Raw genomic sequence first — 24,143 nt, 5'->3', positions numbered from 1 at the left:
GATGGATAGATGGATAGATAGATAGATAGATAGATGGATAGATAGATAGATGGATAGATGGATAGATGGATAGATGGATGGATGGATGGATGGATGGATAGATAGATAGATAGATGGATGGATAGATGGATGGATAGATAGATCCCTGAGTGGAAATTCATGAGGACAAACATAAGTGATATAATGACTAATATGACCCCTCGTCCCATGTCTTGACTCATAAGCATTTTTAACCTGTTAAAACCTCAATGATTAACATGATTAACATGTGAGGTGTCTGAACTAGAGAAACTGGAGCCACACTAGCAGTTTGATCAGATTCTGCCTCAAGCATGGAGGACAAAAGTCACACAGTGGGGATCTTCCAGGTTGGGGACTATGTGGTGTTCGCCTTTCTATTCGTGGTCTCCTCTGGTATCGGGGTTTTCTTCGCCATAAAAGAGAGAAAGAAAGCCTCATCTAAAGAGTTTCTGGTCGGGGGCCGTCAGATGTCCTGCGGGCCTGTGGCCCTTTCTCTCACCGCCAGCTTCATGTCTGCGGTCACAGTGATTGGGGCCCCATCAGATGTGTACAGATACGGGGCCTCGTATGTCATCTTTGGGGTCGCCTACACGTTCGTGGTGTTTTTTACCGCTGAGCTCTTCCTGCCTGTCTTCTACAGATCAGGCATCACCAGTACATACGAGGTACGGATACGTATATTTCAGATTTGCTTTGTCATCAAAGCAGGTTTCACTAAATTATTGTATTATACAAATATCACCATATCAAAATCATCAATATAACACATATCTACTCCAGTGGACAGAAATGAAGTATTGATGTAAGAAGATAAGTTGCTGGGCTTTTTGGAGGTCATGACTTTAGTAATAAATCCCATAGGCCGCGTCAGCTGTGGTTATGCAGGTTGGGGCCCTCCAGCATGATACAGATTTGTTCTGATTTGTTTTTCTCACAGTATTTGGAGTTGCGTTTTTGTAAGCTTGTTCGATTTGCAGCCACTTTCATTTATATCATTCAGACGGTGAGTGGCATTGAATGTTCAAACACATATTGTTTGGTTTTTGATCAGCTGTTATGCTGATTGTTCTGATGTTACCTCTTCAGATTCTGTACACCGGTGTGGTAGTTTATGCGCCAGCTTTAGCACTCAATCAAGGTCAGTCTGCATTCATTACACAGATATTGTGGGGGGAAAATAACCATTTGACATCAACCTGAGTGGGGTGTTGAATAAGGGATCCATTGTGAAAAAGTCTAAAATCTTAAATCTTCAAATCACTTTTTCTGCTTTTGAGGTGGGACACAGGTAAATTTAGGGATGGGTTTGATGCAATGGTTAGGTTTAGGGTCAACTGTAATTATAGATGTAACTACAGAAATTAATTACAGATGCAATTAGTGGAAAGTATTTTTAAATACAAGTACAATGTAAAAAAAGATATGTACACAAATAAGTGAATTGTATCAAATGATTAATTTAAATACATGTTTAAATACACATAATTTAAATAAATGTAAGAGTATAATAGTTGAAGACACAATATAAAGTGGGTCCTAATAATCTTTTAGAAGTACACTAATTTTGATGTTGACTAACATACTAAAGCGATTACTGAAGTACTAATGTACTTGATTATAATTTAACTCACGTGTTATTTGATATATTCAAAGTTAAAATTTAAATTGCAACACGTGTAATTTGAATGTATGACACAAGTTTCAATACATATGAAATAATTTTTTTAAGTATGTTTTAGGCATTAGAAGTTATTCTGAAATTACACATAAAGATTCTTAAGTGCCACTTAAGTGGGTCAAAAAGCACTCTAAAGTTCCGATCACTGCATTCAATATCAATTTAATCTCTTATACTAAAATATTTTTAATTTAATTGCAATTAACATTGAATTAAGCACCCGAAAACATTTAATTAAGTTCACACCAAAATATATTCTTTTAAAGGGTATTATTTCTGTATAAGTATGCTAAAGTGTGCTTCTTTTGGAGCAGTAGCTTCTAAGCCTGTGTGCCGACTATCTAGACAGATGTCCGTTTATGATGCCCTTTACACACTGAAGATCACTCACGTGTTCTACACGAATAACAATTGTCATGTGAACCGCACAAGAGAATAATGTTCACAGCCGATAAAGGAATCAAATAGCGTGAAATGATTAAATTACATTTATTAATGCAGCATATGTTTTTAACAAAAACTGACCTACTGTCTCTGTTGAGTTTATTCCCATGATTCAACTAATATAAACTGTATAAACTGTATTTTGTTTGTTAAATTAGACTGTGTTTATTGTTACTGTGACTTAGATAAAAGTCAGATATAAATATAAGAGTCATTCACACAGAATGTCAATTACATAAACACAGATCTGTATTTATTTTATTTTGTCATCAGTGACAGGATTTGATCTTTGGGGATCCATATTTGCCACTGGCATTGTCTGCACTTTTTACTGTACATTGGTAAGTGATGCTGAATTCAGATCTGAACTGATTTCTAGGGGTGACCCCGAATATTCGAAGATCCGATGCTTCAATAGGAGGCGCCTGATTCGAATACCAATCTCACAGTGGAATATTCGCAGAGGTGTTATGATCGTGCCAATTTGGCTATACAGGGGTGCTCAAATGTCTGATTTCACATAGAACACTTTATTGTAGTACTATACAGTGATTAGGCCTATCTCTTCAGCGTGAGCAGGACAAACAATGCAGAATATTAATATTTATGACTGGGACTGTCATATACAAAACATTATAAGGAGAACAGTATTATAATAAAACACTCTGAATTTTTAGAGTTTAGTTACCGTGTTTCTGCACGTTGTTGCGTGAAGAACGCGTCCACAAAAGCAGTTCGTTCAGAGCCGCGCACACGTTCATGTGCATTCGGAGCATTTTGTGCAGATAAGTTCTAATATTAACGTTATGTTGTATAAATAGCAAAGCATATTCTATATGAGATAAATGATGAGTTAAATCCCATTGATTAAAAACCTGCTATCAAATGCTTCACGGATCATCTTCAGTGCGCAGCTCAAAACAGAAATGCAGAACATTAATAACTACTGTCAACGTTATAATGAGAGCTCTACTGTAAAAAATGTTCACTGATGTTAATGTTAACTATGTCTTTTAATCAAAACATAACACATTATTTTAGTATCTGCGAGGCATCCGTTACACATTTTCCCTGTGTGTTAACGTATGACTTTCGAATGTCTGACTTGACTCTTGGTAATGTATTTTGCCCCGCCCCCAAACATGTGATCAGTCGACTATCAGCAAGATTCAAAAATTCCAATTCGACTATGAAAATCCTTAGTCGGGGACACCCCTAGTGATTTCACACTTACTGTAAGTGTAATTATGATTATGATAAAAAAATATGATTATTTATGATTATTTATGATTGATTGTAATTATGGTTTCTGTTAGGACACTTCTATTTAATCCTAAAATGCATCAATAACACATTATTGAATATGTATGTTGTTTAAATATGTGAATGCTACATTTAATCAATATTCTTATTAACATCTTGTTTCGTCATGAAAAAAACGTAATTTTTTTTCTCAAATTAAACTGTGTGGCTTGGATGTGGATTAAGGATTAATAGATTAAGGATAACGTTCTCTTCACAAGTGATTATATTGTCTATATATCATTATATATAAACAGTAAATTAAAAATGGGAAAAGTAATAATTCCAATATCCTGTTTAAATAAAAATAGCAAAAACATAAAACATCGCAATTTAGGCATTCCTGGAGTGTCAGATGAATCAACTACTTTTAAGACAAATTTGGGAAACAATTAGTAATTTTGATATTGTTCCATCTAGAAAGTTATTATGCGTTTCATGAGAAAACACAAACTGTGTGAAATATTACTGTATATGTAATTAAGAGCGAAATGTTTAAAGTTTTGTGAATGGGCCGTTCTGCTCAGACAGAAACAGGAGAAACAGTGCCAGTGTGTGTGTGTGTTTAGGGTGGGCTGAAGGCTGTGGTCTGGACAGATGCCTTCCAGATGGTGGTGATGGTGGTGGGGTTTCTCACGGTGCTGATCCAGGGTGCGAGTCGAGCGGGAGGGATTGAGTCTGTCTGGAGCACAGCTCACACTGGAGGCAGAATGGACGTCTTTGAGTATGTGTGTGCAGACCTAAACTTAATCTACTCATGCCATACGTAACAAAAATGAAAGCACACCTATTTTATTAGAATAAATATTGATTTATACAATGTTTGCCAACATCAGTGAAGAAATGTGAACATTGACACTTTGCGACACAGTTAAAAAAAATCCGTAAAATTTACGGTAAAAAACTGGCAGCTGTGGTTGCCGGAATTTTACCGTAAAAAAATACGGTAGCATTTCAGGTTTTACAGTTTTAACTTAAATTAACAGTAAACAAACAGTTAAATACAGTAATTTCATTAACTGAAATAATGTTAATATACCAACCTATTGAAGTACTGAAATCTGTTTTGTACCTTTGTAATACACTTATAACCACCAAATGCAGGAGGTGATGAGAAAGTCACACGATGAACCAAAGCCCATCACAAGCAGCTTTTATATAATAACCTATATAGAAGGTGCACAGTGTCATTCACACAAACGCTAAACACCTTCATGGTAACACACATGAAACTGAAATAATGCAATAAACATTCATTTAACAACATTAGGTGTAACACACAACCCTAATATACACAACTGATAAGAAAAAACTAAGAAGAAACATAATTATTTCAACAAAAAAACCCCATCAAATTTGAAATTTAATGCAGGGAATTCCTGGAATGACAATTTACGGTTATTCACTGTAAATTATACGGTCTTTTTCACTTCCAAAAACGGTATACTACTGTAAAATTACATGTAATGTCCAATACAGTTTTTCACCGTATATAGTAAGGGAATTTACCATTAACCATTTAACAGGTTTTTACTGTAGCATTTTTACAGTCTTTTACCATTAAATTCAGTCATTTTTTACAGTGTAGTACTTTTGTGCACCATTGTTTCCAGCTTTGACATTAATCCACTGAGGCGACACACGTTCTGGACACTCACTGTGGGCGGCACCTTCACCTGGTTGGGCATCTACGGAGTAAACCAGTCAACCATCCAGAGATGCATCTCTTGCAAAACAGAAGGTCATGCACGCTGGTGAGCATTCATTACATTTAATGATCCCTGTTAATGCATGTTGACCAGAAACTAATTACATTATTACTAATAAAAAAAAAATGTGTTCATACAAATGCAATTATCTGCCCATTTTGCATTTCATCATTAACAGTGTGTACTTGAGCAGTTGCAATTAATTATTTGTTGTATTTTTGAAATGTTGCACTTGTGTTCTTGTAACGCAAATTATACATAATATGTGTCAAGAAATGAAATGTATGAACTGAAAAATCTTCCAAATGCATAAGTGCACCTGCATATTGTTTAATCTGAATAATTGTAGGCCTACTCTTACTTTTGCATTTCTACTTATACTTATATTTTAAAATATAAATGATGCCTTCCAAGTACAAAAGTTCAAAGTTTTATGGTAACACTTTACTTAAGGCCTCTATGTAAAATCAATTATAAAGGGTTATTAAAGAATATAATGTGTTATAATTATTCATAATGTGCATTGTAATACATTATATCTTGTTGTAAATAAATAGAACCAAATTTAAAATGCATAGTGTCCCAATGAATTGATAAGTGTTATAATGTAACTGTAGCTATACTTATTCATGAGATCGTCCAGTGCATTATAAGGTGCATTACAAGGCATAATTAATGAATTAAAACTACATTTATAATGCATTATACATAAAGGCTGTAAGTAAATTTTTACCAGTTTTATTTTAAGCTCCAATAAAATGGCAGTCAACAGGTTTCAGGATACTGGTTTCAGAATGTTTGAAAAAAACACACAAAAAAAACATGTTGCTTCACAAAGTTTCTTTCTTGTTTCTCAGGGCTCTGTATCTGAATCTGCTGGGTCTGTGGATCATTCTGTTCTGTGCTGTGATATCTGGTCTGATCATGTACACTTTCTACTCGCGTTGTGACCCCTGGTCGACTGGATCGGTCTCTGCTCCTGACCAGGTGATGATCTCCATACATCTATTTGAAATAATCTCTATGATATTGTAATTGGAATCTAACATCGAAACATCCTTATGTCTCTGTCAGCGGTTCAGAGTAATTTTTTAACAGTATTATTAGTGGTGCTTTGCTATTAGGTAAGCATTGCTATTACTGTTGCTCACACGCCTAACATTAGTGTATCCATTTTTATTTCAGCTCATGCCATATTTTGTGATGGAAATTCTCGGTGCGTTTCCAGGACTGCCAGGCTTATTTGTCGCATGTGCATTCAGTGGAACACTGAGGTAAAGTTCATTTTCAATTTATACGTCAACTAAATGTTGTAACGGAGTTTAATTTAAATTTAAAATGAATTTACTTACATTTACGTAGACCCTGAATACAATGTTTAATTATGAAGATTATTTTAGAATTTAGATTTATATATACAGTATACCACAGGTAATTGGGACTTGTGTTATTTTAATTAACCTAATTTGGTGTTCCTCGTCAAAAATTACCAGCCTTTTAAAAACTGCTCGTAAATCTATGATTTTTTTGCAAAGTTACAAAATGTCAGCTCGCACATCATTAAAACAACAGTTAGGATATTAGTACACAATAAATATCGCACACTCCTCGCTCATTTACTTTCTCCATGCGAAGCTGTCCAGTGCGTCACAGTGTCGTTTAATATTGCACACATTTACCACAGCCACGAGTTGTGATTAAACATACCTGTCGGCATTGAGATTACTTTCTTTCCATTTCTCCTTAAATAGCCTGTCCGCCCTTCCAGGACATATTTCTTCTTTTGGACATGTTTAAAATCACCAGAAAATTGCCCCACAAGCATCAGTTACAACGCAGCCATCCTCATATTATCCTCGTGCTGCTCGAGATTCTGGCGCCGCTTTAAAACGCGCATGTTAGGTGTCCCGAATCCCGAGGCGTAATATCAACGTAAATAAATGAGCTATTTAAATTCAAAGTAAAATATTGTAGCGAATACACTTTATTTAATTTTCAAAATTATGTTTTATTTATTATTTTATAATATTGTTTAAATCATCCTGCGTGGGACACCTCTGTGGGCCTAGTTCGGGCCGCGGCCCGTATGTTTGACACCCCTGAATTAGAACAAGTTTTATGTTTCTTTTTGGAACGAATTGGTCGCTCAAAAACGGAGGTGCATTAGCTCAACTCAATGAGGCCTGCGATCAATCACTTGGAAAAAGAAATACAAAACCTGAAAACAAGTGAACTGAAAAAATTGAACGATTCCAAGATTTGGTGATAATATAGCATAACAAACAAACACATCGTGAGAGTTTTTCAGTGCCGGATGAAGGCTATCAGTTTACAATATAATTCAATATATGGGGGCAAAAAAAAATGCCCAGTAAGAAATTTAGTTTTTAATATTTATGTCGTGATAGTTAAGTAATGTCTAACTATATCAAGAGTGTTGCTTTCCCGAATGTCAGCGCGATCGCAAATGAATAGATTTTATATAACAGCTCAACAAACAAGATGCTGGTATTAAGTGTGTTATATTAGTCACAATGCTGTCTGTTTATCTCTGTTTTGGCAAGAAAAAGTTTTTAACAAAGCCGAAGTAAGACCAATCGTGTGTCTCCGAGGCAGCACTGTGTATTTTGTTCCTGAATTAATCTGTTTTTGAACAAATTATTTGAGTCAATGATTCAGTGGCCCATTCATAAAGACAATCACTAGCTTAGTTTCTAAATGAATCAGCCATTTTGAATGAATGAGTCAATGGATCACTCATTAAGACGGAGACTTGCTGCCACCTACTGGCGGCTTTAGTGTCATATTTATTTATCCATGACAGGCTTAAACCAACCAAGGTGCTATCTCAAAAACACACTCTGCAAAATATGGTAATTATCACTATCAAAAAAAAAGAAAAGAAAATACATTTTGTGTCAATATTGCACATCCCTAAAATAACCATGCATCATCTTTAAAAAAAGTTGTCCTAGAGTTTGTATGGTTAATATGAATGTAATTGTGAGCAAACAAAAGGTAATTCGGCCCGCACAAGGGGACATTTTCTCCGATCCGGCCCTCAACCTTAAATGAGTTTGACACCCCTGATCTAATTGATGATGAAAACAAGTTGGCAAAAAGATTGAATCCAATATGTTGTAATGGTATAGCATAATGAGAAACTCACAAGAAATGTTTTGTAGCCCAGTCATTTTTGACTGGGAACACCACAAGTGCAACAACGTGAGAGGTGGAAAAATCCCCCCAAATTTTTAGGAAGTTGTTATACCCTGTGTGAGCAAAATCACTACGATTTAGTCCAACTTGATAACTTTAACTAGCATTTTTAGGGAAAAGAACTGGAACACAACATGAGGGTTAAACAGATTTCAGAAGACAGTCAAAGTTTGTATTATTCATTTCTGGAATTCAAAGAAATTTCCAGGATAGTTAGACAGTAAATAATGACAGAACTTTCATTTTTGGACGACCTTCCTTTAAATGGGGTTTCACGTATGTTTATCTGAGCAAAACATCTGAGCTATAAAAGAAGAGATCATGTTCTGTTTCTGTTTTTCAGCACAGTAGCTGCCAGTATCAATGCTTTGGCCACGGTGACGTATGAGGACTTTGTGAGCCAGTGTTTTAGAGATCTGTCCAACAGAGCGGCCAACTGGATCAGCAAAGCTCTGTGTAAATACACCCAGTGTGTTCAAGGCATTAAAAGAGGATACGCTCATAATCCGAATATTGATTCTGTCATATGGCATGAGAGCAGATTTAATCACCAAAAGAGATTTGTCTTGGCGGATCATTACATTATTATGAGTCACAGCGAGATTAAAAAGTCTGTTCATTTTGCCAGTCTATATGGGCAGAAATGAAAGCGCATCAGATCATCGGGTCTCCTAATTTTTCTAGGAAGGGTCTGATGCTTTTAACAGGCAGAAGTAGGCCAAACAAAAGGCGGAGGGAACCAAACCAAAACCAAACTGTATAAAGTTGGTCTAGAAACTGTAGAAGTCAAACACTTAGCACTTTGCCCAGCAAAGAATGATAAGACAAGTTCACCTTAAAAGGTTACTCCAGCCCAAAATTAAAATGTTGTCATTAATCACTTACCCCCATGTCGTTCCAAACCCATAAAAGCTTTGTTCGTCTTCGGAACACAAATTAAGATATTTTGGATGAAAATCAGGAGGCTTGTGACTGTCCCATTGACTGCCAAGTAAATTACAATGTCAGGGTCCAAAAAAGTATGAAAGACATCGTCAAAATAGTCCATCTGCCATCAGTGGTTCAATCTGAGTTTTATGAAGTGACGAGAATACTTTTTGTACGCAACAAAAACACAAATAACGACTTTATTCAACAATTTGTCTCCTCCGCGTCACCATAGCGCCATTTTGGAGAGTATCCACTGAACACGAACTGTGTACACTCTTCTGTGTCAGCCGCACCACACGGATGCGCTGTTTTAGTTCAAATCAAAGCGTAAATAAACGTAGAAAACGTATCAGTGTGGTACTGCTGACACAGACAAGTAGAACAGCATACGCAGTTTACGTTCAATGGATACTCTCCAAAATGGCGCTACGGTGGAGGAGACAAATTGTTGAATAATTTCTTGAAGAAATCGTTATTTTTATTTTTGTTGCGTACAAAAAGTATTCTCGTCGCTTCATAAAACTCAGGGTGGTACTGCTGACACAGACAAGTAGAACAGCATACGCAGTTTACATTCAATGGATACTATCCAAAATGGCGCTACGGTGGAGGAGACAAATTGTTGAATAATTTCTTGAAGAAATCGTTATTTTTATTTTTGTTGCGTACAAAAAGTATTCTCGTCGCTTCATAAAACTCAGATTGAACCACTGACGGCAGATGGACTATTTTGATGATGTCTTTCATACTTTTCTGGACCTTGACAGTGTTATTTACTTGGCAGTCAATGGGACAGTCACAAGCCTCCCGGTTTTCATCCAAAATATCTTAATTTGTGTTCTGAAGACGAACAAAGCTTTTACGGGTTTGGAACAACATGGGGGTAAGTGATTAATGACAACATTTTCATTTTTGTCTGGAGTAACCCTTTAAATGGATGACATTTACAGATTTGATTGATCTTGGAGGCCAGACTTTAGCATACTTTCAAAAGAGTGCTTATTATGAAAATAATAACATAATATACTTCAGTGCACACTAAATGTACTATTTTCGGACTTTAATCGGATGCTAACAGTAATTAAATGCAACTATATTATTGTTTAAATATATTTGAATTGCAATTAGTTGAATTTAAGAGTTAATTTTTTTTTACTTCCATAAGTAGGACTTCAGTACATCTTTATATGTAGTTTCATAATTCTATCGTCTTTGAAAAATAGTTCAAATGTATTGCCGAATGTCATGAATTTAAAATGATTAGTAATTGCACATTTGTAATGGTAATGATGAAGTTCATTACAAATTTAGCATGTTTTAAATATATTCAGATATAAGGCTAGTTAAAATTACTTTATAATCAATTGCTTTATATGTGACCCTGGAGCACAAAAGCAGTCTTAAGCCGCTGGGGGATATTTGTAGCAATAGCCAAAAATACATAGTATGGGTCAAAATTATAGATTTTTCTTTTATGCCAAAAATCATTAGGATATTAAATAAAGATAATTTTCCACTTTGTAAATTTCCTACTGTAAATATATCAAAACTTAATTTTTGATTAGTAATATGCAGTAAGAACTTCATTTGAACAACTTTAAAGATGATTTTCTCAGTATTTAGATTTTTTTGCACCCTCAGATTCCAGATTTTCAAATAGTTGTATCTCAGCCAAATATTGTCCGATCCTAACAAACCATACATCAATGGAGAGCTCATTTATTCAGCTTTCAGATAATGTATGAATCTCAATTTCGAAAAATTGACCCTTATGACTGGTTTTGTGGTCCAGGGTCACATATGTGTTTTAGTATGGTTGTCAAAGTGTTTATAGTATAGAAATACAGTCATGAAAATGTACTTTATGTACACTTAAGTGGACTTTTATTTCATTAATCTTCTATTATCTGCAAATACTTTTTTTTTTTAAATTGCACAAAATTTGAACTACAAGTGCACATTCAATTAAATACATTTAAAATAAATAAATAATAAATCACAATGGGAGGTTGATAAATCAAATATAGCTCCAAATCAAGAGCTAATATAATTCAAATACAAAAAACTCGCCATCAGTTATACCACTTATCCTGGTCTTTAGACATTGCTTGAATTTTTTGAAAATTGACTAACTGCTCCTTTAATCAACTAATTTCGGATGTCATTTATATCCATTACACAAACGGTGTGTGATGTCCCTAATTTTCAAACTTAGGGCTACAGGTTTGTAAAAAATATAAAGGATAGCAATAGTGATGCTTGACTTGGAGAGAACTACTAAATATGACTAACACTTCTGACTGTGTGCTGATGTTCAGGTGTGGTGTTCGGTGTGGCCTGCACTACTATGGCTGTGGCTGCATCATATATGGGAGGAATTGTGCAGGTATCATGTGATTCTCATATGGGCCGGGATGATCTGTTCCTGCTTAATTTCCTGTCACTGAGCCTTTTTCTCCTCTTGTGCCTCAGGCGGCCCTTAGTATCCACGGCATGTGCGGAGGCCCGATGCTGGGTCTGTTTTCTCTGGGAATCCTGTTTCCTGTCACTAACATACAGGTTGATCTAAACTTTCATACCAGAGTTGTCATGAATAACGAATTGTTGGACTGAACAACGGAATGTTTGGGACGTTTAATTTTAGATAATTTTACAATATTTAATGTTTAATAAAGACTCCTAATTTGACATTTTAAATCTTATAGGTAATTACTGAAATGGTTTTTGAATAATTTCTTCATTAGTATTTTATAATACATTTTACATGAAAGCAATGAGTAAAGCATATTAATTTACACAGAAAATATTTTGTAAAAATAAATAAAAAAGCATACTGTTTTTTTTTTGCTTTACATGTAAACAGATAAATAAGGAGTCACATTAATAGCCTTTATATTAGAACTGTAAACAATAAAATCATATGGTGTCATCAGAGGAGTATTGAACGTTATTCAAGATGACTGTGATTTTGCCAGTAAGACTGTGCTCCTGGATCAACAGCTTTGGTTAGCTCTGAAGCCTAGTCCTAAAGCCCGAGACACACTGCATGATTTTCGTCTGTCCCAGACGAAAGATTGGAATCGTGAAACAATCGTGGTGAATTTAGAAATCACCATGATTGTTTCACGATGCCAGTCTTTCGTCTGGGACAGCCGAAAATCGTGCAGTGTGTCTCGGGCTTAACCCAGGGGTCCAATCCTGCTCCTGGAGGGCCACTTTCCTGCAGAGTTTGGCCTGGCTTTGAATAAATATAGCCAAAATCCCACCAAAATCCGCTGCCATGACTTATCGCAAGAGGCAAAAGGTTACGTTTTAGCCGCATAACATTGGTTAATGGAAACGCCGTCATTTCGCAATACTTTTTTATCGACATTCAGAAAATATCACCAAAGTTTTGCGCAAATCTGTAATGGAAACGCACCTACTGTCCTGCAGATTCCAGCTCCAGCCCCAATTAAACACACCTGAACCAGCTAATCAAGGTGTTCAGGGTCACTTGATAATTACAGGCAGGTGTGTTGGATCAGGGTTGGAACTGAAGTCTGCAGGACAGTAGCTCTTAACCCTGCCCCTGACACCCCATCTTGAATCTAACCCAACCCTAACCTGTAAGATTCAGTTTAACACTTAACTCCAATGTCTAGGTCTAATATTGACTCTTAAGGGGTTAGTTCACCCCAAAATGTAAATGCTGTCATTAAATAATTCTGTCCATAATTTATTCAGAAAGTGTTTAATAAAATTGTTATTTTTGTTTCCGTTGCGCACAAAAAGTATTCTCATGGCTTCATAAAATTAAGGTTGAACCACTGATGTCACATGGATTATTTTAATGATGTCCTTACTACCTTTCCGGGCCTTGAACATGGTAGTTGCAGTATATAGAAGACGAGAAAGCTCCTGGATTTCATCAAAAAATATCTTAATTTGTGTTCCGAAGATGAACGTTCTTACAGGTTTGGAATGACATGAGGGTGAGTAATTAATGACAGAATTGTACATTTTGGGTGAACTATCTCTAAAATCCCACTGGATTTGAACCATCTTCAGCTTTAAACGTTTTTCCAAACTTTAATTCCCAACCCTTGCTCCTGACAATTCTCATCTCCTAACCCTACCACACCTACTGCCAGAGGCCATGATCTAACCATACTCTAAAAAATGCTGGGTTGTTTCAACCCAATGTTGGGTCAAATATGGACAAACCCAGCTGTTGGGTTAAATTTTTTAATTAAAGTTTTAACCCAAACGTTGGGTTAGTCCATATTTGACCCAAAGTTGGGTGGAGACAACCCAGCATTTTTTAGAGTGTAATATCAGAGAGAAATGATGACCATGTTTCTTAAGACCACTGGTGTCCAGTCCAGCTCCTGGAGGACCACTATCCTGCAGAGTTTAGCTCAAATTCTAATCAAGTACACCTGGCCCAACTAATCAAGGCTTTCAGGATGAATCAAAACTTCCAGGCAGGAGTGTTTTGGCAGGTTGGAGCTAAACTCTGCAGGCCCTCCAGAAGCAGGACTGGACACTCCTGCTCCAGACCCAACCCCATCTCTGACTCTAAAATCTAAATTGAAGATGGCAATGTTGTTCTAGAACAGTGGTTCCCAACCCTGGTCCTGGAGGCCCCCCAACACTGCACATTTTGCATGTCTCTTTTCTCTGCCACACCAATTTAAGGTCTTGAAGTCTCTACTAATGAGCTGATGACCTGAATCAGGTGTGTTTGATTAAGGAGACATGCAAAACGTGCAGTGCTGGAGTGCCTCCAGGACCAGGGTTGGGAACCACTGTTCAAGAACATGGGTCTCCAAACTTGATCCTGGAGGGCCAGAGTCCTGCAGAGTTTAGCTCCAACCTGCCAAGACAGTTTCTAGCATGCCTAGTAAGACCTTGATTAGCTGGTTCAGGTGTGTTTAATTAGGGTTAGAGCTAAACTCTGCAGGACACCAGCCCTCCAGGACCGAGTTTGGGGACCCCTGTTCTAGAACCATCAGGATATTGTGTCAAAGTACAGGATCCATGAATTACGCTTACAAGAGTGCTGTGGGATCTTCAGGACTCTATTCTCAGCTTTGGTTTTAGTTTATTGCATAAATCCAAAAGGGAGTAATTAAGCCATATGCCAAACAAATTTTGTTTGTACCAACTAACATGTTGAAAATTTGACATAAACACTTTAATGAATCTGAACGTGTAGGTCAGAATAGCTTTATGAACTATTTGTACAAAAATTCATTCTGTTTACGATTCATAATGAGGCCCATTGGCTCCACACCCACCCACTAGTATCATTGTTATTTGCATACCATGCATATACATTATGTAAACTGCAAAAACACAGAACTCTGAAGTGGAATTTTAAAGTGCCCCTATTATGGATTTTTGAAAATTACCTTTCATGCAGTGTGTAATATACCTCTAAGTGAATGAAAGCATCCTGCAAAGTTTTAAATCTGAAAGTGCACCGTGTATAAAGTTATTGTCTCTCAAAAGAAAGTCGACTCTGAATCATTGAAAGAAGTCATTTTTAAAATGAATCCCAAGCCGTTTCATGTTGACGTCAACATGAAACATTAGCATATTGCCTGCCCACTTGTTGGTCTTTTCGCGTCTGTCTGAATGAAAATGCTAATTCATTCTTTGCCACTAGGTGCAGCTTTTGGGGCGGTAAAAATAGCGGTTTCCCCAGTAACGCTGTACACAAAGCAGCACTGTGCTGATAAAGCACAAAAGCTGCTTTATCAGGCATTATGAAATGAAAATGAGACCAATCATCACAGATTAGCGTCATGCAAAGGAGGGGTTTGGAAAAATGAATCGTTGAACAAATCGTTTGGGAGTCGTTGAGCAAATAAGGTAAAAATAAATGCATATTATAAGACAATTAAAGTGTTTTTTGACCTTGCATGCATGTCAACCTGTTGTTGGGGACTCCCAAAACCAAAATATGAACCTTTTATTACCCATAATAGGGACACTTTAAATTCAAACCTAAGCAGTGACAGCAAAATAACATCAAAAAACTCCAACTTTAATCACCCAACTTTAATAATACTAGCAATTACATATGTATAATTAATAACTGATGTTGCAGGAATCATTATTCGAATAAAATGCAGTGAGTCTGTGTAAGAGATGTTAAGCACTGACTATAGTGGTATAATACATGCTGTTGATCATTATAAACATCTTTATTGTTTCATGTACTTATGACAGGCATTTTCAATGAAGACATTGTACACACAACCAAGTGTATTTGATAAAACCTGAATAACATTTGTTGTCCAATAGCCTGTAAATTAATGTTAATGAGATCACCACAAGGCCATTAACAACTGATCATTCATGATGAAGAACCACTACAACATGTACTGATCTCAGGTCAGTCTTCTCCGGTTTAAGCAGATAAAGGCCATGCACACTTCACAGTAAAAAGTGCACAAATACACAAAGGTTTGTCAAGAGCCCTAGATGGACTGGGCTCCTCAATGAGGTCATGCATAGGTTACAGTACACCAAGAGAATGGTGAGTCATAGTAGAGACTACTTCCTGTTTCAGATCAGCCTCAAATTTCCATTCTATTGATGAAATTCTGGTCCTGCTTAACATCTATAACACACAAATCATCAAAGCACACTTTAGTCTCTAATACAGTGATTCTCGACTGGTTTTTATTCAGGACCAAAATGGCGACCCAACACTGTACCAAAACTGGTGCATTTTATTATTTGCGTTTATGATGTTTTTCCCTCCTGTCATTAGACTTATCAGAACAGACCGGAGACCAATTTTGAGTTGCGACTGACCAGTTGAGAACCACTGTTCTAATAAACTACACCGTAATATTTTTTAACATTTTTTTATTTAGAATGTTAATCCTAAATATAGGTAACAGGTGAAAAAATTACACTCCTAAAGTGCTTTCATGAAATTAAACTTAAAGTCAACTTTTTTTCAGTGTAGTATCTATGAAGCGAGAACACAATCTAAAGAGTTTTTTGAGTGTATACAGTATCTGTACCCATATGGGGTATTACCCATGCAAATGGAAAGTGCAAAAATATGTACTTACAAAAGCAATACTTGATTCAAGCTAAGAAAATATGATACAAATATCTCATCTGCAAACACTCAAAGGGCCTGTAGAGGACAGATGCATTGACTGTGTTCGAAATGGAATACTAATGCATTTCTTGAATACTTCTTGCATACCGCACAGTACGTACTGTAATGTGTGCACTATTTTTTAAGTATGTTAAAGAGAACACTTTATGCAATGACACATTACATTGCATATTTAACTCAATTAAACTGAGAGGTATCTAGTTCCCCTTCAGGAACTCGAGCTGCGTCGAGACGCTTTGGGAACGCCCTTGCGTGACCGCATTCTGAAGCACGTGTCAAATCCGTCCAATGGAGCAGCGAGACGTCACGAGCAGGGTGACGTAAGCACCAGAAAGCATAAAAGCACATCCGGCCGGGCGCAAACCAGCTTCTGCTCTTCAGTAGCGCTCTGTGTATGTGTCTGTCTATTTACTGTTGTCTGTCCGCACAAGCACTCATATATATAAAACAATGAGAAAGTCTATGGCGAGCGAACGGCATTACAAACGCTGTGTTTCTCCCTGCCCACGATATCTGGCGGCAGGAGATACACACGATGTGTGTGTCGTTTGTTTAGGAGCAGAGCATGCACGGTCAGCTTCGAGCAGCTGATTGTCATCACTGCGGGTTCCCCGAGGGAACGAGACGCTGCGTCTCTTTGCCATACTCCCTGCAGCGTCTCGTTCCCTCGGGGAACCATGGTTACATACGTAACCTAGAGACGTTATCTCTCTGAAATAAACGCTTATATTGCACTTTTTCTCAGTCTGATCAGAGAATGAGTTGAGAAAATCAAGGTTGATATTACTCTTAGTGCATATGTCACACTGAACTGTAAGGTCAAGTTGAACACATTGTATTGTGGGACAGTATCTCAAGCACTGCTTTATAATGCAGATAATAGCACATGTAGTAAGCCTGAATATTCCATGCATACAAAATTCACATTCTTTGCACACTATACACAATACATACTGAAAAAAACATAGTATTAGTAGTTGGGTAGTATGCTATTTCGAACATAGTCATTGCCTTTTGAAAAACTGTGTAAGAATGAGATGCATGCTGGGAGCACTTCATCAGCTTTATAAAACTCTTGCTCTCTCTCTCTCTCTCTCTCACACACACACACACACAGACACACACACACATGCAAACACACGGTTATGAACACACATATTTGAACATGCACACATACACGCCCCCCAAAAAAGAAAATACAACATTTTACATTTATACAAAAAAAAAGAGTAATGTAAAATAACAGAATTTGTCTTCCATGTCCACTGTCCCAATGGTAATTCTATAATCACATCTGTTTAAGCTTGAACTGTATGGATAATGGTGGATAGATTCATATGCTGTGATGTTTATATTTTACAGTAGTTGACCATGTTTGGAGTGGAACACTAGCTTACTGCTTACTTCATACTGCAGTTTACGGTATGTATACTGCATACTATTTTAGTATGTCAAACAGCATCCATTATGCAACAATAAATGCTTCAAACAGTAGTATGCTACATTGTTGCTACATACCTTATTGATTCGGGAGTGAATGAAAATAAAAACGGTAAATCCACATTTTCATAATCAATTTTTGGTGTTCCAATCAAATAATGAATCAAGAAGGGTTTTTAATTTTTCTAGTACATTAATCACACTGGAAATAGAGTGCTACAGGGATGGCATATTTCTGTAGGCCAAAGCCTGGAAAGAAGTATTTTAGCACTTCCAGTTCTATTATTCTGAACAAAAGCATTTCATCACTGCATCACTCTATTGTACTGTAGGTTAAGTCAAAAGCATTGCAATGTGGGATACAGCATTCCACACAGCTCACTCAGGTTGTATGCTTAATACTTTTGCAAACGTAGTAATTCATTCGGGTGTTTTACACATACAGAAAATTCACAGCATACATACTATATATTGCAGAGATGCTAGTATGTTGTTCGAAAGATAGCCACTGTCTTGCGCATAGGCCGATGGCAACACAAAACTCATGACAAGCTGAGCAACAAATGCAGCCACACTCACACATCAATTCAGCTCACACGCTACAAAACCAGGCATATGAACAAAGGACATAATCTTATAAAATAATGAAAAACAAAGAAACAACATGCAATTAAAAAAAATCATGCATGTTACTTATATCACCGTTTTGCCAATATTGGCTATTTGTTTTATTTATTTTGCCTAGACAAAATGACTTATTGTACTGAAAGACAGATCTGCATATCTTTTCAAGGCGATGCAGTACATAAAAACTGTTCATTTGCATAAACAAACTGATTTTTATTTGGTAACCACTTTTGTAACAAGAATCACAATGTGAGAGCAAAGAGAGAGGGCGTATCGGTAAATATGTTCGTAAGTAAACGTCTTCACGTTGCCTGGTCACCAGGTAGAGAACTGCTTCACAGCGGGATGATAGCTGCCACGCACAGAGACGCAGACAAGTAGGCAAGCAGAAAACAGGAACTCCAAAAGCCCTTCATCTGCATAGTAAACAGTCCAACCGCACAAGTGCTCCATTCAGAACTACTACAGAACACAGATGAAAGAGCAGCGCCACTGCAGGCCATGCTGGGAAGGATGCATGTTCAATGAATGATATTTCCCACCTACACACTGGAGTTTACGGTGTGTCAGAAAACACTGTAATCCATTGATCTCAGTGTTGATGATGCTTCACATGGACAAAGCGGTGGTTTGCGGAAGAGAAACTCCTTCATGCTCTGCAGCGTACTCTGGCACACACGTTTGTTGACTATTAAGAAGGCAGGTGGATCCAGTTGTGCTTTCGGAAATCCAATTTATTTAATTTCTGCTTGATTTCAAACTAATCCCATTCATTCCATACCCTCAAGACACATTTCTATCGACAAAACGCCCAGTCATGACTTTCTTTAGTATAGTGGTTCTCAAGCTTCCTTATCCCAATCCATGATTTTCCCAGACTGCTTTCATAGCTACTTTTAGCTAATGAGCCAAAAGTTTAAGTAGCCAATCACTAAAGATTTAGAACTACTCAGCAGGATGAAAATATAGGATAATCGGATGTCTCCGGTAGGGATCATGTGATTGAGAAGAACCTCTTTGGTGCAGAGTACAGCTGCCAACTCCTGGCTCTAAAGGGCCAGCTGGAGATCAGGTTTTGACCCCAAACGCTGAATCCGCTCCCTGGTTTGTCACAGCAATGAAAAGTGGGCAGCCCATGCATGGAGTCAATAAAGCTAGCTGTCCAAGGTAGCAGAACGGTTGTACATGAATGTCCGTATTCACATATGTGCTGCAGGTTTGCATGTTGCAAGGACGCTTGTTCGCCACTCTCAAGTCTTTATGTGCTTTTGTGGGTAGTGTATGTGGTTCTCCAGTGGGCATTTTTTGTGTATTTATGGACAGGCATGGCTAAGGCCACTCATGGTGATAACGTTTGCCATTCTTTTTCCGCTCTTTCTGCAGGTGCTCCAGTTCCGTCTCATACATCATCTCCTGCATCAGGTATTTCTCCCTGCGCATGCGATCACACAGGTCTTTTGGCATGTCTGGAATCATATGGGCTATGAAGGTCTTAATGCCAAACACCAGGTGCTATGGAGAATATAACAGACAATGGAAAAATCACAAACATGAAATAATCTTAGGTTGCATTGCAATACTGAGAAGTAGCTAAATTAGCCTTGTGTGAAGGAAGACCAGTGCCATCAAAGTCCCATGACAATGAGCACTTTAGAATTTCAGTAGTAATAGGCGATTTAGGTATTTTTTCATACTGTTTTAAGAATACTGCTTACTTGGACATTCTACTGATTTTTTCCAAAATTAACATATTCTCATGGTTCTTTGCCAGAATAGGTCTATTTGCCAAAAGTCAAAAGTCTGGCTCCCAAGATTTGATACATTGCGCTAATGTTACCAGTTCCTCTCTGCCCACTCCAAGCATGGCTTGAATAGACAATAGCTGGCATGGGAGTCAGGCATGTTAACAAGGACGCTAAAACCACAGTTTCTTGCATCAGTGGCTAATGCATCTCCTGAGGCCAGGAGAGTGAGGTTTAACTGCATACTGTAGTTATCACATACCAGTTGGACTCTGTTTACACTCACCCTCCTAACCTCACTCCCATCCGGGTCATGGCACCACTGTACTCCAAGCGGAGTCTGAACAGCGATGGAAGTCAGGCACGTTAACAAGGACTCTAAAAGCTGCAGCCTCTAATGCCAGTCACTATTGTGCTTCCTGAGGCCAGGGAAGTGAGGTTTACCCACATAGTCTGTACTAGCTGGCCTCCATTACACTAGAACAGGGGTCTCCAAACTCGGTCCTGGAGGGCCGGTGTCCTGCAGAGTTTAGCTCCAACTCTAATTAAACACACCTGAACGAGCTAATCACGGTCTTACTAGGCATGCTAGAAACTTCCATGCAGGTGTGTTGAGCCAAGTTGGAGCTAAACTCTGCAGGACACAGGCCCTCCAGGACTGAGTTTGGAGACCCTCCACTAGAACCTTGTAAGCTTAATCAAAGATCAGGTTTACTTTAACTACTTAAAACCACACATAGCTTGTAGCTTTGCAAGCTAAAATTTCAAAGTAGCTTCTCCAAGCCAACAATTTAAGGTGAGGCCAATGTAGGCACAATATGAACTTGAGGTATGGGCTCAACATGGGTTTGTCCATAGGTTCCTTATCATCCTTATCTGAATAAGCTCCACTTGAATTCCATGATGGCCCTATCTGAATTATCCCCGTTATGGACTCTAAATGGGGTTTTACATGAGTTCCTTGTCGGTCTTGTCTGAATTAGCTCCAGTATGGACTTATTCAGATAGGTCCTACACAGAACCTGTGGACAAACCCATTAAGAGACCATACCTCAAGTCCATTTTTGTGCTTACACTGGCTCCCATGAAATGTTGGTGGTGTAAAGCATTACTAAGATAATATTGTTAAATTGTTAAATAGCACTGACCTCAAATACTATGATGAAGGCTAATCTGGCAGCCAAAACATGCCAGAACTGCAGGGTGAAATCATAGGGTTCAGGACTCCATGGAGGCGCTCTGTAATCCCGATACCTGTAGAGAGGAATAAGACAAATTTACCTTGAGAAAAAGACAAAACCCAACTGAAGAACAAGCATATAACAATATGAAAATGTAGCATGAGTGTTGCCGTACCTGCAGTATCGAGGATGATAACTCCCATTTTTCAATTCACCCATATCAAAAACAGACAGGCTGTTGTTCAAATATCCTCTTAGACATCTGTGTAAAGACACACAAAATGCAAATACACAGCATTAGCAACACAGAGATTCACACAAATTCATAATTTTATGTCTAAATACAGTCAGTCCAATTTGACTTGATGCAGATAATTTCCATAAAAATCTGTCAATTTCTGATTTTCAAAATAGCTTCCCAGAAATGCACTGATAATGCAAAAGGTGAAGCTGAACCATCTTGGCCACCACCCATCACCAACAGAGGTGCTAACCAAATAAATCTGCTCAGCTTTGCAATGCACATGCCACTGGTGCGTTTGGCCCTGTAATTGTTGCTTGCAGCTATTTTGAAATCTTACTTCTCATGTCGGTAACCCTTGTCCACACAGGGCCCATATTTGAAAGCATAGACAAAGCGAGGGATGTAATCCGAAGTGATGGCAATTACGAAGGCATTTGTTATTACAGCTACGACTCCAATTCCCTCCAGGATACCATGCCAGATACCTAATTAAAAAATAAATAAATAAACAAATCTATCAAATCAAAATATATAGAAATTTGTCAGAACAGATAACACATGAATCTATAAAGTAATCTGCTACATTAAAGAACATTAAAGGGTTAGTGCACCCAAAAATGAAAATTCTGTCATTAATTACTCACCCTCGTGTTGTTCCAAACCCGTAAGACCTTCGTTCATCTTCGGAGCACAATTTAAGATATTTTTGATGGAATCTGAAGGCTCTCTGACCCTCCCATAGACAGCAAGGTAACTACCACGTTCAAGGTCCAGAAAAGTACCAAGATGATCGACAAAGTTGTCCGTGTGACTTTTTACTTTTTTGCACAAAGAAAACAAAAATAATGACTTTATTCCACATTTTGAGGGTCAGAGAGCCCTCAGATTTCATCAAAAATATCTTAAATTGTATTCCGAAGATGAACGAAGGTCTTACGGGTTTGGAACAACACGAGGGTGAGTAATTAATGACAGAATTTTCATTTTTGGGTGAACTAACCCTTTAAGAATTGATGTATCCTATTTATTGTGAATATTCATGCTATATCAATCTATATTTACAACAGACTGAATTAAGTTAACTCTTGTGTTTCTTGCATTTAGATTGGAATAAACTGACACCAGGCTAATTGAGGTGAAAAGGACCAACCGATGTCAGTAGCGCGAGCGGGCATCGGTCTCCTCCACTGCGTGACAAACTTGTAGGCGTCTAATCGGATCTCGATGATGTTGTTGAGCAGAGCAAGCAGAGGAGCCAGAGGAAATGCCGCCACAAAGATTGTAGTGAAACCAAACTGTAGAACTGTACAGAAAACAGACGAAACTTGCAACCCATCTAGATTACAAGCTATCACTCACACAAACGCTTGCACAATGCATTGCAATCAGGCCACCCTGATGAATATACTTATTGTAATCTCACAATAAGTGCATTTATAATATAAACAAATCTCAGTACTCAAGGGCAAAGCAGTTATCTTCAACCATCAGTTACATTAATTTAGATGTGTTATTATTATTAAGGCAGCTTATCATGACGGTTTAACTAACTTAAACTAGGTAACTAAATTCAGCTTCACCATGACAGAAAATTACGCACTTCAGAAGATCTCACAGTAGGTGTTGTCGAGCAGGACTCACCCATCTCCAGATACTCGTCCACCAGGCCGTGTGCGTTCATGGGCTGCAGGTTCCAGTCTCTATCCCACTGCGGCAGCTCTTCTTTACTCTTATTCTGCTCTCCTGCTCGTTTCATCTTACGCCGGGACCACCAGTTCTGCAGCAGCCTGAGTTAAATTTGATAATGAAGAGTGATGGTAATGGCCAAATAATAAATAATCAAGTACCTGAGTAGCACATGTGCTTTAGTATGCTAGTCAGCAAATTAGTGTACTTCTTCAAAGCACAATAAAAGATTATTAAAGAGGTCATATGATGTTGCTAAAAAGAACATTATTTGGTGTATTTGGTGTAATGCAATGTGTTTATGCAGTTTAAGGTAAAAAAACACATTATTTTCCACATACTGTACATTATTGTTTCTCCTCTATGCCCCGCCTTTCTGAAACGCGTCGATTTTTACAAAGCTCATCGATCTGAAAAGCAAGATGTGCTGTGAGTGGCCAGCTATCCAGTGCGTTGTGATTGGCTGAATACCTCAAGCATGTGACAGAAATGTTATGCCCCTTACCATACTGTGATGCCCTGTCCGGCCGGAGCGATGATTCAAAAACATTAAAACCCATTATAAACGAGGCATTCGTTGCATCTAGTGGGGACATAATTATGGATTGTGGATTAATTATGGATTAATGACTTCTACTGTCTTTTTATGCATTGCGTTGCATCGCGCCGCGTAAACATAAAACCATGCCTGCATTTGTGATCGGAGAAACTACAAACAACAAGCGCTACTCTACACTGCCCAAAAAACTCGCTTTAAATATATAAAATATAAAAACTCTTTAAATATAAAA

At 37.7% G+C, this 24,143-nt stretch overlaps 2 protein-coding genes across 2 annotated transcripts in view; one reads left to right on the top strand and one right to left on the bottom strand.

Annotated features, from left to right (window-relative positions):
- Window positions 1-332: 332 nt before the first annotated feature.
- On the top strand, window positions 333-11,916 carry slc5a12 (solute carrier family 5 member 12). Its single transcript, XM_016256291.1, has 11 exons — window positions 333-686; window positions 959-1,024; window positions 1,108-1,159; window positions 2,417-2,484; window positions 4,015-4,169; window positions 5,059-5,199; window positions 6,012-6,141; window positions 6,340-6,428; window positions 8,717-8,829; window positions 11,622-11,689; window positions 11,776-11,916. Exons 1-11 carry the CDS (start codon window positions 333-335, stop codon window positions 11,914-11,916), a joined length of 1,377 nt encoding a protein of 458 aa, XP_016111777.1.
- Window positions 11,917-17,663: 5,747 nt separating this feature from the next.
- ano3 (anoctamin 3) overlaps window positions 17,664-24,143 on the bottom strand; it is an 84,957-nt gene continuing 78,477 nt past the window's right edge. Inside the window, exons 20-25 of the mRNA XM_016256290.1 lie at window positions 23,308-23,453; window positions 22,817-22,969; window positions 22,004-22,151; window positions 21,598-21,684; window positions 21,390-21,495; window positions 17,664-20,011 (exon numbers count right to left, since the gene is read on the bottom strand). Coding sequence (XP_016111776.1) covers window positions 19,829-20,011; window positions 21,390-21,495; window positions 21,598-21,684; window positions 22,004-22,151; window positions 22,817-22,969; window positions 23,308-23,453 — 823 coding nt within the window. The 3' untranslated portion in view covers window positions 17,664-19,828. The remainder of the gene's footprint in view (window positions 20,012-21,389; window positions 21,496-21,597; window positions 21,685-22,003; window positions 22,152-22,816; window positions 22,970-23,307; window positions 23,454-24,143) is intronic.

This window comes from Sinocyclocheilus grahami, unplaced genomic scaffold (genome assembly GCF_001515645.1).
Source record: "Sinocyclocheilus grahami isolate Dianchi unplaced genomic scaffold, SAMN03320097.WGS_v1.1 scaffold1413.1, whole genome shotgun sequence".
In the NCBI taxonomy this organism is placed as follows: Eukaryota; Metazoa; Chordata; class Actinopteri; order Cypriniformes; family Cyprinidae; genus Sinocyclocheilus; species Sinocyclocheilus grahami.
The sequence above is the reverse complement of the archived record's forward strand: the minus strand, read 5'-3'. Positions and strand labels throughout refer to the sequence as shown.